The following is a 14,345-nucleotide window of genomic DNA, read 5'->3' as shown; positions in this document are numbered from 1 at the left end:
TGCTCATCTTGCTTTCTATTTCCCAGAGAGATGGAAACAATTCGGAAAAGAATTTCACCATGACCTTTGCCATAAGTTACAGCTCTATATCTGTACCCACGTACTCGCCCTCCCTGCCTGTAAAGGGGCGTCGACTCCATTGTCTGGCCATTGCCTCTACTGCAGTCCTGACGCTGCTCATCTCCTCACAGACGTCTCTCCCACGATTCCCCCAAATCTCTTCTACCTGTGAGTGTTTGCCTTCTAAAGGATCCTTCACACTGGTAAACAAACATGCTGTATCTCTGCCTCTAAAACAACAACAACAACAACAACAACAACAAAAGTCCTGGCTCCACATCCTAATCCAGATTCTTCTCCATTTCTCTATTTCTTTTAATAGCAAGCTCCTCAGAAGAGCCAGCAACAGTGCTATCTCCAGTTCTCCTTTCTCTTTTCACTCCAGTCCACCAGGTTTTCGGGCCTACCACAGCCCCATGGCTTCTCAAGGCTCCCTGAAATCTCTGTGTAACTAAATGCAATCGTCAGGTCTCAGTCCTCATCTTTCTTGTTTTATCAGCCTCACTTCATACTTTCTTGTTGCTGCATCCAGAAGAGCATGCTATCCTGGGGAGTTCACAGATGAACATAGACTCCTTATCTTTAAATGGGTTGGGAAGACTTGGACAATATAGTTAAGAATTTCTGGACTTCCAGATTCTCACATAAATCCCTTTGGGGCAGTACTCCCAGACTTTTTCATGTTATACTACACATAGAAGTGATATTTTTCCAGTATTCTGAGATTAGACAAGGTTGATCCCAACAGAAACAACCACCTTGACAACTCTAAGGCACAACACATGCAGTGAATGGTTCCAGTTTACGCCTTCATACAAAGCAATCCCTCCTTTGCTTTCCTGTCCTACAATAAAAATATACTCATTTGATGTCCTTGATAACAGATTTCTTTATAACATAAATATGGTGGAAAGGCTCAACTTAGTTTAAAACGCTTGCTTAGGGCCACCCTGGTGATACAGGAGTTAAAGTCTCTGTGCTATGAAGCTATTGCCAGCCACAGTGGCATGAGTTTGATACCCAGCCAGGGAGCTGACCCACACAGCACAACAGACCTCTTCTGTCTCGCCCGCTGCTGCCCTCAGCAGTGTATTTCAGTAGATCTGCCTGTTCTGCTCCCCACTCTGTCTCTTGTATGCATAAATAAATAAAAATAAATCTTTAAAATAAAATAAAAGGGCCTCCCCTCATGGCACAGCAGTTGAGCACTGGGCTGCAAAGCTGCCTGCAGCCTCTGCAGCGCCGGTTCGATCCCCGGCCACCGGCGAGGGTCCCACATGGCGCGCAGACCTCTCCTGCCGCCCACTGCCCGCTGCTCCCCTCAGCAGTGTGCTTTGGTCCTTCTGCCTGCTCTGCTCCCAGCTCTGGCTCTGGTGAATTCTCTCACCCTCCCATGCTTCTGACTGTACCCAGTGCTTGTATAAATAAATAAATCTTTTAAATAAATAAATGAATGAATAAATAAAATAAAACCTTTGCTTAAACCTGTGAAAGAAGAATGCCTTCAGTTCAGGATCTATTATATATCCCTGTCACATCTAACACAGTGATGAACACAAAATAAGTTTTAAAAAAATGTGTCACATTAAAATTCTGCTCCAGATTCAAAGAGTGGAAGGAGCACAATGATGAAGGGCTTAGGGTATCTTGGTGGTGGGTGTGGTATTGCATTACAATGTTGTAATACAATGTTACCTCAATAGAATGAATGAATGAAATAACCAGGAAAATTCTGCTCCTGATAATAGTACTTCAACTACAATAAGAAGTCCTTTCTTAATCACCATACATCTTTGGAGATTATTTCTATTCCATCAACCAAAACAGGTTATATATAACTTACTTTAAAATAGAAACAAACAGGGCCTCCCTGGTGGCACAGGCGGTTGAGCGCCGCGTTGCGAAGCTGTCCGCAGCCTCTGCAGGGCCGGTTCCATCCTAGCCAGCTGGCAAGGGTCCCACATGGCGCAGCAGACCTCTCCTGTCTCGCCCGCTGCTCCCCTCAGTGGTGTGTTTCATCAGTCTGCCTGCTCTGTTCCCCGCTCTGTCTCTGGTGAATCCTCTCACCCTCCTGCACATCTGGCCTGTACCCTGGTTCTTGTATAAATAAACAGATCCTTTAAAAAAAATAAAATAGAAAGAAACCAAAAATCCCATACCCTCTCTTATTCACGCATTCCTTCTGTGGAAGTTCTTCCTGATGTCTGACGCTGTTACCATGTGTGTTTAATCCTTTTTTTCTCTTAGTTTGTCCTTGAAAAGGAAAGTGGAGGAAGAGTCGCTTGTGAATACCCTACATGATAGTAACGATGATTGCTGATATCACTGCATTGTAGATGCTATTGAAGTTTTCCACTGTGGTTGCTATAGAAACAGGGAAGCATAGCAAAGAGAGGTTCAGGTTTAAAGCTGCTCAGAGAAAAGATATTTTCTATATGCAAGGTCTAAGCTCATTTTAGGCAAAGTTCAGAAGCCACCAAGGCTTCTCACAAGGAAAGGAATTCATCTGATGCAGTGTACCTTTTTTTGGTTTACGTTGTTTCACTTCTTTGTAACTTATTGAAAACAAAGAAGCAAGAAACAGTCTGCCAGGGTTGCAAGGAGATTATTACTCTGGAATGTTTGTTTTATGTTCAGTAGCAGAAAATACCCTGGGGAGATTATGTGCTCTCTGCTGATGCTGGCATCTGAATAAACATTCTTGCTAGTATGATTTAAAAGAAAGAAGGGGGGCCTCCCTGGTGGCACAAGGGTTAAGATGCAACCTGTGAAGCTGTCAGCAGCCACTGCAGCATGAGTTCAATTCCTGGCCAGGGAGATACCCACCTGGAGCGGCAGACCTCTCCTGTCTCGCCCGCTGCTCCCCTCAGCAGTGTATTTCAGTCAGTCTGCCTGTCCTGCTCCCCACTCTGTCTCTGGTGAATCCTCTCATCCCCTGCACCTCTGTACCCCAGCTCTTGTGTGCATAATAAATAAAATCTTTTTTAAAAATAAATAAATAAATAAATGAAAGAAGGGGAAATTTCTAAAACTTCAGTAATCAAATAAGAACTCGGCAGGATACTTCCAGATAACCACTTCATTTGCCTCCACACCGCACAAAGACAGTAAATTACCCCTCCATACAGACAATCTGTTACTCAAAATCCTTCAAAAGGTTCAAAAAGCTTACTGTGGAGGACTGTAATGCCACCCGTAAGTACCATCCACAAAAAGAAATCAATCCTTCAAATCATGGAACATACCTCACATCCCAAATGCCTTCGTCTGTGCATAAGATGTCCTTTCCCAGCAGCTTGGGAATCAGGAAAAAATCATTCTTTCAAAAATTAAGTCAAAAAAAAGAAAAGAGGGCCTCCCGGTGGCGCAGCGGTTGAGCCCTGGGTTGTGAAGCTGCCTGCAGCCTCTGTAGCGCCGGTTCGATCCCCGGCTGCTGGGCGAGGGTCCCACATGGCGCACAGACCTCTCCTGCCGCCCGCTGCTCCCCTCAGCAGTGTACTTCGGTCCTTCTGCCTGCTCTGCTCCCCGCTCTGGCTCTGGTGAATTCTCTCACCCTCCCGCGCTTCTGACTGTACCCAGTGCTTGTATAAATAAATAAATATTTAAAAAAAAAAGAAAACATTTGCTTCAAGGGAAGCAAAACTAGAAAACAACATGTATTTTAATTTCAAAGTGGAGAAATTTTTTAAAAAAGAAAAAGAAAAAAGAACTTAAAAGTCCTTGGATGGCAGAAGGGGATTCAAATGTTATTGCACATCTCAATAGGGAAATTTCTATTTCAGCTACATCTTTGTAAACTATAGTTCCTTTTTCTGGGGAGTTCAGAAAGTATCCTCAGTCTTGTTATTTCAAGTAGCGTTCATGGATTAGCAGCACTGGAAACACTTCAGAGCTTTTTGGAAATGTGGAAACTTTTTTTTTTTTTTAATCATCCTGAAATAGCCCTGTTCTAATGAACAGACCTTGAGGAAGACAAGAGCCTTGGCTCTTTTCAAGGTTATTTTTGCTCTAGTGGTTGGGCACAATTTGTTATGCTTCCAGAGGTAGAGCACTGACTGAAACACACTGCTGGGGGATGGGGGGCAGCGGGGTACTCCGCTTCTTTTGTGCCTCCCACTGCCAGCATCTATAGGCACCACCTGCGGCCTTGCTTTCCTCCCAAGTTTCATTACCCACATGTTGTAAAAAGCCCTTGGGAGCGTGAGCACAGCGCAGGTGAGCCTAAGATTATGGACACCTGGGCGGAGAAGTAATCGAGAAAGGGGAGATTCACCAGGCCTAGGAGGCTCCGTTGCTGCCTGCCTGCCTGCCTCCCTGCCTGCTGGCCTGCTTGTGAGCCCAGCCCCCTGATTGAGTGTGAAAGGCATGTTAGAGATACCAAAGGCTCCAAAATTCTCTTTCCATCTGTCCCAGTCAGCGATGAATCTGCCCGACCTGGGGTGGTTGCACAATAAGCACCAACTGCAAAAGCAAAGGGAAAAGTAACACTAGCACCATGGAGCATCAAAAACAGCCAGTGCAAGGTCACAAATGTCTCTTCATTGTTTTGTTCCACCTTAGTAAATGCAGCTTTAGAGCCTGGTTCCCAGTGCGTTCATTCTCTTGTCCTCCTTGCCAGATTGCTACTTTGTAATGGACTTTCCTCTGCCGGGTGGTAGGATAAGGTAAAAAGTGTCAGGCTTTTCTGCCCTCCCACCAATAGGATAGATGAGGAACCCTGTGGTCCCGAATGCATGCCTGATGGCGGGCACCTGGAGTAGGGTGTGGGCATAGGTAGATGGGTTTCACTTGGGCTGAAACTGGGCATTTAAGGGCGGTGTCACGGGGGCGCCAGCAGCAGCCAAGAACGAACAGAAGCAGGAGAGTAGAGAAGCAGAGAGAACACGAGAGAAGGCTGGAGAGCCCAGATAGAGTGAAGACAGTCTCCTAGCCCCCCAGCACCCCTGCCTCCTGTGTACCTGGTAAATCCCAATAAAAGCCTGCAAAAGCCACTGAGGGTTTCAGGAATGTTCCTTTACCCGGTCTGCTGGATCAGAAAATCTGCACTGTGCCCATTCCTGGCCCTCCACGGGCATTGTAGGAAGTAGGCAATGTGGAATACCTCATTTAGTTCTTAAAACAATTATTCTCCCATTTTACTTTTTTTTTTTTTTGTGGGACCCTCGCCGGTGGCCGGGGAACGAACCGGCACTGCAGTGGCTACTGGTAGCTTCACAGCCCAGCGCTCAACCGCTGCGCCACCAGGGGAGGCCCTCCCATTTTACTTTTTAAAAATCTGAAACCGGGCCTCCCTGGTGGTGCAAGGGGTTAAGCACCACACTATGAAGCAATCCGCAGCCTCTGCAGCACGAGTTCGATCCCCAGCCGACCAGAGAGCAACCCACATGGCACAGCAGACCTCTCCTGTCTCGCCCGCTGCTCCCTTCAGCAGTGCATTTCAGTCAGTCTGTCTGTTCTGCTCCCTGCTCTGTCTCCGGCGGATCCTCTCACCCCCCACCCCGCCTCTCTGGCCTGTGCCCCAGCTCTTGTATGCATAAATAAATAAATCTTCAAAAATAAATAATAAAAATCTGAAACCTAGAGAGTACCATGTCCAAAATACTGGAACCATGTTCCAAAATACTGGAACTAGGTTTTATGATGTTGCCACTATAAATGATCTTCTTTTCCATTTATCAGTTTATTCCATTTTTGAGAGAGAGAGATTGATTTGAGGAATTGGGGCTAGTTGAGGGGCTAGCAAGTCTGAAAAGCGCAGAGCACAGGGGCAGTCTGAAGACAGAATTCTTTCTTCTGGGGACTTCAGTCTTTTCCCTTAAGACTTCCAACTGATCGGGTGAGTCCCACCCATATTATAGAGAATAATCTACTGATTTAGATACTAAGCACATCTTTGCCTTCATACAACATCTAGTCTGGTGTTTGACCAAACAACTGGGGGCTTTAGGCTAGTCAAGTTGACACATAAAAATGAACCACCACACTACATGTTTCATAGAAAGGTAGATACCTTAGCTCTTCAGTCCAATTTCCTTATTTTTGCAAAAGAGGACACAAGTCAGAGAGGATAAGCCCTAGATTACATACCAGCATTCACAGGATACTGTGCATACCCAAACTCCCAGGGCCCTTCAGAAATTGCTCACTACCTTCTAATAAATTAACTGGAAAAAAATCCTTCCAAAATATTTCTATTTTGAAAACTTGATTAGAAAAATTCAGCAAGGGGCCTCCCCGGTGGCACAGCGGTTGAGCGCTGGGTTGCGAGGCTGCCCGCAGCCTCTGCAGCGCCGGTTTGATCCCCGGCTGCTCCCCGGCCACCAGAGGAGGGTTCCACATGGCGCAGACCTCTCCTGCCGCCCGCTGCTCCCCTCAGCAGTGTACTTCGGTCCTTCTGCCTGCTCTGCTCCCCGCTCTGGCTCTGGTGAATTCTCTCACCCTCCTGCGCTTCTGACTGTACCCAGTGCTTGTATAAACAAAACAAACAAACAAGCAAACAAATAAATAAATGGAACATGCCTCTATTAAAAAAAGAAAAAAGAAAAAAGAAAAATTCAGCAAGCAGTCAGCTTATTGTATTACCTCTCTCTGGGTTAATGCCCCCAAAACCCTGTTGTGGGACTGCCTTCAGTGCGGAGAGTCTGAAAAAAGATGGCACACTTTCCCAGAAGGCAGGCTTTTCCCTCAAGTCCTTTTCTGATGCACCCACCCTCTCCCCCGACCTCTCCAGACTCACCTCACTTCTCAGTCTTCCTAAAACTTGATGCCTCCTCTTTTACCCCTGGTTTACAAACAAGCTCCCCGCACCGGAGCTGAAATATGATTTGCCCTGCCCAGCAACCCCCTGTAGCCTGTAAAGTCCATTCAGCTATCAAGTCTCAGCCTAGACTGATCGTGCTCCCCAACATGTCAGCGGGGTAAGATGGCCTTACCCCGTACCCACATGCCAATTAATTGCCTGTTTTTTCATCTACAGCCACACTAGTGTCTTGTTGCATGGTATTCCCAGTATTAGAAGGATCAAGTAGTAGACATTCAATAAGTACTAGGGGAAGGAAGGAAAGAAGTAATGAGGAGAAAGGAAGGAATTTCGGTGGATTCCCTCTTGCTGTGTAGCTTAGATCTGACAACTAAAAAGACAGTCTGTGATGACATTCACCTCAAGAATTGTAGGGTCTAGAGTAACTTTGGTCCACTTAGGTGTGAGAGGTCCCTGTTCAGTGACCTGTGTCCTGGGGGTTCCCTTTGCCAGCTTTGGGGCTGGGACTGGGGTGATAGCAGCAGGAATGGGAAAGGATTGATAAGAGGGATGGATATTTCATGAGTGAACTGGACTGCATTTGTTGAGATATGAAGAAGGGTACAAGATCAGGAGCTCGGGAGAATCTGTTTTTTGGGACGAGACAATAGCATCACATATTGGATTTACAATATTAGAAAAACACGTAAAGTGATGGAATCTTAGAGTAGAAAAATTTAAGATGGAAGGTCTCACAAGGACAAACACCAGAGATGGGGGTAGAGATGATTAATGAATCTTAGATTAAATCTGGCTTTGGAAGTTTCCAGGAATCAGGGACAAGAGAGGTGGGGTCAGAAAAGATTAGCAGCCAGGGGAGGGGGCAGAGAGGATTACTGATCTTAGAAGACTGACACAATCTGACCCCATGGTGATAATTTCCACAGTAATTCCATCAAATAATATTATAAAAGAACACTGCTTACCCTAGCAAAATACAGTTCTTGGCTTTTCAGACTGCCTGCTTGTGTCTATGCAGGCGTCTCTCTTTCCTTGCTCTTTTCCTTAATAAATTCGCCCTGTACTGATGAAGGGGAACAGCTGCTGAATTCTTTCTCAGAAGAACCCAAGAACCCAAGGTACCTCATCACCTGAACCCCAACATAAAGTACAGTTGAAAATACAAATTGCCATCTTTATGTCTATCACAGTTACCAGTGTGGACACTTGGCCAACAAGCAGAACAGGTATTGCCCCCAAGGGTCACCAGAAAGGCACTTCTCCCTTCACTATCTATCGTGTCAGCATCTGGAATTCTGCAATTTGTTAAGTAAAAGACAAAAATCAGAGTACAACATTAACAATTCACCTATTAAAAATAATGTTATCTGTCAATTAAATATACCACAATAAAAATCAGCCCTTTTAAAATTAAATAAAACCCCATTTAATAAATTAAATATATTAATAAATTAATGATTAAAATAAATCAAATAATAAACTAACATTTAATATTTACCTTAAATGTTAGTTTATGCATAGGGAAAATGGTGAAAGTAGATAGGAAGCTGTCAGTTGCTAACCTCTGCAAGATAGATTTTGACGAGATTTTTGTCTTCAAAGTTACACCTTTTGGGCCTCCCTGGTGGCACAGTGGGTTGAGTGCAGCGCTGTGAAGCTGTCCGCAGCCTCTGCGGCATGGGTTCAATTCCCAGCCAGGGAGATTCCCACATGGCGCGACAGACCCCTCTTGTCTTGCCCACTGCTCCCCTCAGTAGTGTATTTTGTCAGTCTGCCTGTTCTGTTCCCCATTCTGTCTCTGGTAAATTCTCTCACGCTCCCGTGCCTCTGACTGTACCCCAGCTCTTGTATAAAAATAAATAAATCTTTAAAAAAAAAAAGTTACACCTTTTGACATTGCTTGAACATTCACAAGGAGCATATTACTTTATATTCGGACAAATGTTAAAACATTTCATTACAGACAACTCAAGAATGGAGAGAGGGTCATCATCTTCAGCTGGGACAAATTTCAAACTCCAAGAGTGAGCGCTGTCAGGGAGAAGTAATGGCACACAGTCCCTCAATAATATTTACTCAATAATGTTTAATAATTGGACCACATAGAGTAGAAACAATTTGTCTTTTTCCCCAGGGCATGACATACTAGCCACCAATCACCCAGAGCTTAAAAAATGAGTTTCTTTCTCCTGCACTGCTGGTGGGAGTACAAACTGGTCCAACCACAATGGAGAGCTGTGTGGAGATTTCTGGACCTACTAAACATAGAGCTTCCATATGATCCAGCAATTCCACTCCTAGGTATTTACCCAAAGGACTCAGAAACATCCATTCCAAAGAGCTCCTGCACCCCTATGTTTATAGCAGCACTGTTTACAATAGCTAAGTTATGGAAACAACCCAAATGCCCAAAAATAGATGACTGGATCAAGAAGATGTGGTACATATACACCATGGAATATTACTCAGCATTCAAAAAAGATAAACACATGCGATTTGCAGCAACATGGATGGCGCTGGAAGGGATCATGCTCAGCGAAATAAGCCAGAAAGAAAAAGAAAAATACCAGATGGTCTCACTCATAGCAGGAATTTAGAAAACCTAAATAAGAGACCAGGAAAAAGACTAATAAATGCAAAGTAATAATCAAAATCAACAAGCAACTATAAACCAGAGACACACTGCGGGGCGGGGGGGGGGGGGGGGGGGAGGGGGGTTTAGGGAGGGGCGGGGAAAGGAAGAACTAGAGTCAAAATAAGGGGGGGTGCAATTGTATGGGGAATATAGCCAAAATGAAAATGCATCCATTGTACAAAGATGAAAAATGATGTAAGTATTATATAAAATAAAATATTAAAAAAAAAACGAGTTTCTTGCTCTGAGGTGACGCCTATTCCCAGCCCATTTTTTTCTAATTGCCTGTTGGCACCACAAGAGGGCAGCAGTGCACAAGAAAGGCTCTCAGGCATGTGTAACAAAAAGCAAAAGGAGGCTGCCTTTATAAAAATGTCAAAATTTCTATAATTTTGAGGCTTCAGCATCTTGTTCTTAATATCTGAGAGTGCACATTTAAGATACTGCGGGAAATGATGAGCCATGACTAGAAAAGGAATTCATGCTGGTGAGCAAACTAATGTGTTTCGCCTCTCTTCCAGATGCTGTCTGAGAAGAGGTGAGAACAAAAGAGAACAATCTAGAACCTAAGATCTAATTCCCATGTAAATTCTCGCACCAGGATGGAAGGGGAATCTTACCACAATGCAACCACTGTCAACAGCACCCCAGTAAATCACCAGCCTTTGGAACGCCATGGCTTGTGGGAAGTCATTACCATCGCCTCCGTGACGGCTGTGGTAAGCCTGGTCACCATCGTGGGCAACGTCTTAGTCATGATCTCCTTCAAAGTCAATAGTCAGCTGAAGACAGTCAACAACTACTACCTGCTCAGCTTAGCCTGTGCAGACCTCATCATCGGGGTGTTCTCCATGAACCTCTACACCACCTACATCCTCATGGGCCGCTGGGCTCTTGGGAGCCTAGCTTGTGACCTCTGGCTTGCACTGGACTACGTGGCCAGCAATGCTTCCGTCATGAACCTTCTGGTGATCAGCTTCGACCGTTACTTTTCTATCACAAGACCCCTGACGTATCGGGCCAAGCGCACCCCCAAAAGGGCTGGCATCATGATTGGCTTGGCCTGGCTGATCTCCTTCATCCTCTGGGCGCCAGCGATCCTCTGCTGGCAGTACTTCGTCGGGGAGCGGACGGTCCCCCCGGATGAATGTCAGATCCAGTTCCTCTCCGAGCCCACCATCACCTTCGGCACGGCCATCGCTGCCTTCTACATCCCAGTCTCCGTCATGACGATCCTCTACTGCAGAATCTACCGGGAAACAGAGAAGCGAACCAAGGACCTGGCTGACCTCCAGGGCTCTGACTCGGTGGCTGGAGCGGAGAAGAGGAAGCCCGCTCACAAGGCCCTCCTCAGGTCCTGCTTCAGCTGCCCCCGGCCCATGCTGGCCCAGAGGGAGAGGGACGAAGCCTCCTGGTCGTCCTCCCGCAGGAGGACCTCTACCCCCGGGAAGCCCTCCCAAGCCACTGGCCCAAGCGCTGAGTGGGCCAAAGCCGAGCAGCTCGCCACCTGTGGCAGCTACCCCTCCTCGGAGGACGAGGACAGGTCCACCAGCGACCCTGTCTTCCAAGTGGTCTACAAGAATCAGGCCAAGGAAGGCCCCCGGGAAGAATTCAGGGCTGAAGAAACCAAGGAAACTTTTGTGAAAGGTCAAACCGAGACAAATGACTATGACACCCCGAAGTACTTCCTGTCTCCTGCTGCTGCTCACAGACCCAAGAGTCAGAGATGTGTGGCCTATAAATTCCGACTGGTGGTAAAAGCCGACGGGACCCAGGAGGCCAACAACGGCTGCCGCAAGGTGAAAATCATGCCCTGCTCGTTCCCGGTTTCCAAGGACCCTCCCGCCAAAGGCTTGGATCCCAGCCTCAGCCACCAAATGACCAAGCGCAAGAGGATGGTTCTCGTCAAAGAGAGGAAGGCAGCCCAGACCCTGAGCGCCATCCTCCTGGCCTTCATCCTCACATGGACCCCTTACAACATCATGGTCCTGCTTTCTACCTTCTGCGACAAGTGTGTCCCGGTCGCCCTGTGGCACCTGGGCTACTGGCTGTGCTACGTCAACAGCACCGTCAACCCCATTTGCTATGCCCTCTGCAACAGAACCTTCAGGAAGACCTTTAAGATGCTGCTCCTCTGCCGATGGAAAAAGAAAAAGGCGGAAGAGAAGTTGTACTGGCAAGGCAACAGCAAGCTCCCCTGAGACGTTTGCAGCTCCCCTCAAAAAAGAATGACCATCATAGGCTTCCTCTGAGGAGGGGCCAGCTGATTGTGGTTTATTTCCAAAAAAGACATCTGCCATTTTTGAGCCCCTGAGGACTGTGTAAAGGCCTGAGGTCTGTTGCCAAAGGAAGGAGTCACAACTACTGCCGTGTTGAGTGATTCAACCTGTGGGGAGCAGCGGGGGACCGGTGGAGACCTTCCCCTGTGGAAACCCATCACGGGGGGGGGGGTGTGGAATATGTGTCTATGCAGCTGCTCGTATGGACCAGGGAAAAGTGGGAGAATGCAAGTCAGGGTCAGCTGTTAACAAGAGAGATGTGCAGCTGGCCTCTGGACTATTTCTTTATAAGCTCATCAGTATTTATGACGCAGCTCTCATGTGGCTCTGTACTGCGGTCTCTTCCTGTGCCTACATCTGAGCGACGCTCTTACTCTTTCCTCTCACAACCAGTGCCAAGTCCTGGTAGCCCCCGAAACCACGCCGGCGCCCACAGAACCAGCCTGGCCATCTGGATCCTGGGTCTGGAAGTACCCCGGAACTTGGCCACATCCAGTCCTGGAGAGGGGCCTCTGTTCCGCTCATAAAGATGATCAATTCTCCAGAGCTAGATGTTTTAGTCTCTGCCAGAGGGAGGTTTTCCCTTTCATCTAAACAAATATTGTGCATTCTATTTTGTGTCCATGTGGACCCATGTATTCATGCTGTTCTCCGGCAGTCTTACCATATGGCAGTCCTTCGTGGGGGAAGAGCTTCCGCAGGCACCATTCTCTTACTGAGACAAACCTGAGACAAAATGTGGAAAACAAATTGGCTTCACTTTCTCCTTTCGAATTTCCCCCAGAGCCCTTTGCAAGCCTCCCGATTGCCTCATCCAGCCCCCAAATTCACAACCAGGCACAAGCAGGTCACTGTATGGCCTCCAGCCAGAGTCCTATTTGGGAGGAAAGTTGGGGAAAGGATTTTTCTTTTATAGGGCTGTCAAATCGTGGCTCAGAAGAGATGTATTCAATCCTCTCCAAATGCATGGCCCAGGTGCCCAGAAAAGTAGAAATGAGGTGCAGTGAACATGGCTATCTATGATCGTTAAAAATGAAATTTTCGTCTTTAAAGACAAAATGTAGGTGACAATAATGTATGAAAATACAACAGCTATCAATATATATTGTAACATCACGATTATTAAAAATCAAATTTCACTGAAATGTGGGTATAAACAAACTGAATCTAAGATATTCTTTGATAATTCTGAAAATAAACCAACGTGGAAGAAATTGAGACTATAAAACAGTACAAAAAATTAGTGAAAGGTCCACAAGGAAAGCAGCAGTGTAGCATACAACCAGGGTTTCTGCCAGACAGAAACTCATTACGTAACCTGGTGATTATATCTGCAGTTGTGTTTTAAAATGCCCAGATTTCATTTTCCCTAATTAGGCCAGTCCTGCCCCAGCCACCCTTGCTAAGGGGATGTGCAAGGAGCTGGTTTAGTTGTCCTGGGGATCAGATACATACCCAAGTGTAGGAGAATTCAACCTGCCACTGAAGAGCAGACCGGCCTCTCCCACACAGCCCCAAGGAGCTGCAGGGGAGTAGAGACCCAGGCACCCAGGGCAGTAGAGACCCAGCAGCTCTGGGGGCAATGGATGTTGATGAAACATCTTAGATGCAGCGTGGCCTCTCAGCCTTTGTGAGACACTTGCCAAGTATATGGTAGAGAATAATTGGCTCAGTTCTCCAGGACACAGACTCCTTGGCCTTGAGATACCAACAGGGTGTGACTTCAGGAGCAAACCTGTTCTACCAGCCCTAGATAAACAGTTGACTCCTTTAGTTTAAGGTTTTGACCTGACTTAAAGCCCATACTCAGCATTTACTGTTCACCAGGGAGAAGCAAGCTAATTTGAGTAAAGAACACAGAACTGTGAGGTGGGGCTGGAGGGAGTTGGGGTGGGGTGGGGGGAGACACTTTTCACATTCCACAGTTGCCTTTTTGTCATTTGCAAAATTAATAAAGAGGCCTAGCTTCCTTCTTTATCACTGATTTTAGGTGGTAGTTTTGCAGACTACCTATGCCCTTTGACCTAGCACCCCTACCCCCCAAAACGCCTCAAACTATTAACAGAGACCAGATTTCTTTAGAATGGGGCTTCTGGTGGGCTCCTCAGAATGAAGATCCAATTGTAAACCACAGGGGCCTGGCAGATGAGTGGGTGGGGTGTGGGCTGACCTCAGATCCTAGACCTTTTATGCCCCCATGTTTCCCAAGCCCTTCCTGCCCTTCTGTGGTGAACTCTATACAGCTTTGATTAGCTTTTTTTGGATGCTATTTTGTTGCTAGTGTTGTGGTTTGTTTTTCCTTGACTGTGAATTTGAGGGCTTGTCAGGGAATCTGAGTACAATTTTTGGTTAAAGCCCTTTGTCAATATTCCTGACCTCTGCTCTGTTCCTGTGGTGAATGTTCTTTGAGGGCCATGCTGATGTCCCTGCTTTGTGATTGTGAACTTTGTACTAATCTCTGGATTGACATGATCCAGTTGTCAGATGTAAATACTGGAATTACAGCCAAGGAGGCGGGGACTGTAGCTTTTCTGTATCATATTAGCATTGTTCTGGATATTAAAGGAATTTAACCACACAGTTGTCCACTGCAAAGCATTTAAGTAAAAAA

The 14,345-nt window shown here is 46.3% G+C and overlaps 2 protein-coding genes across 2 annotated transcripts in view; one reads left to right on the top strand and one right to left on the bottom strand.

Annotated features, from left to right (window-relative positions):
* AVEN (apoptosis and caspase activation inhibitor) overlaps positions 1-600 on the bottom strand; it is a 165,917-nt gene extending 165,317 nt beyond the window's left edge. Inside the window, exons 1-2 of the mRNA XM_054692847.1 lie at positions 566-600; positions 105-290 (exon numbers count right to left, since the gene is read on the bottom strand). Of these exons, the coding sequence (XP_054548822.1) occupies positions 105-290; positions 566-600 (221 nt within the window). The remainder of the gene's footprint in view (positions 1-104; positions 291-565) is intronic.
* A 9,374-nt stretch (positions 601-9,974) lies between these two features.
* Positions 9,975-11,832, top strand: CHRM5 (cholinergic receptor muscarinic 5). The gene has a single exon (XM_037501736.1). The coding sequence runs from the start codon at positions 10,058-10,060 to the stop codon at positions 11,654-11,656; it is 1,599 nt and encodes a 532-aa protein (XP_037357633.1). The 5' UTR covers positions 9,975-10,057; the 3' UTR covers positions 11,657-11,832.
* The last annotated feature ends 2,513 nt before the right edge of the window (positions 11,833-14,345 follow it).

The sequence above is a fragment of the Talpa occidentalis genome, unplaced genomic scaffold (assembly GCF_014898055.3).
Source record: "Talpa occidentalis isolate TD23 unplaced genomic scaffold, MPIMG_talOcc4v2.1 talOcc4.11, whole genome shotgun sequence".
NCBI classification, from domain to species: Eukaryota; Metazoa; Chordata; class Mammalia; order Eulipotyphla; family Talpidae; genus Talpa; species Talpa occidentalis.
This window is presented reverse-complemented; position numbering and strand designations above follow the sequence as displayed.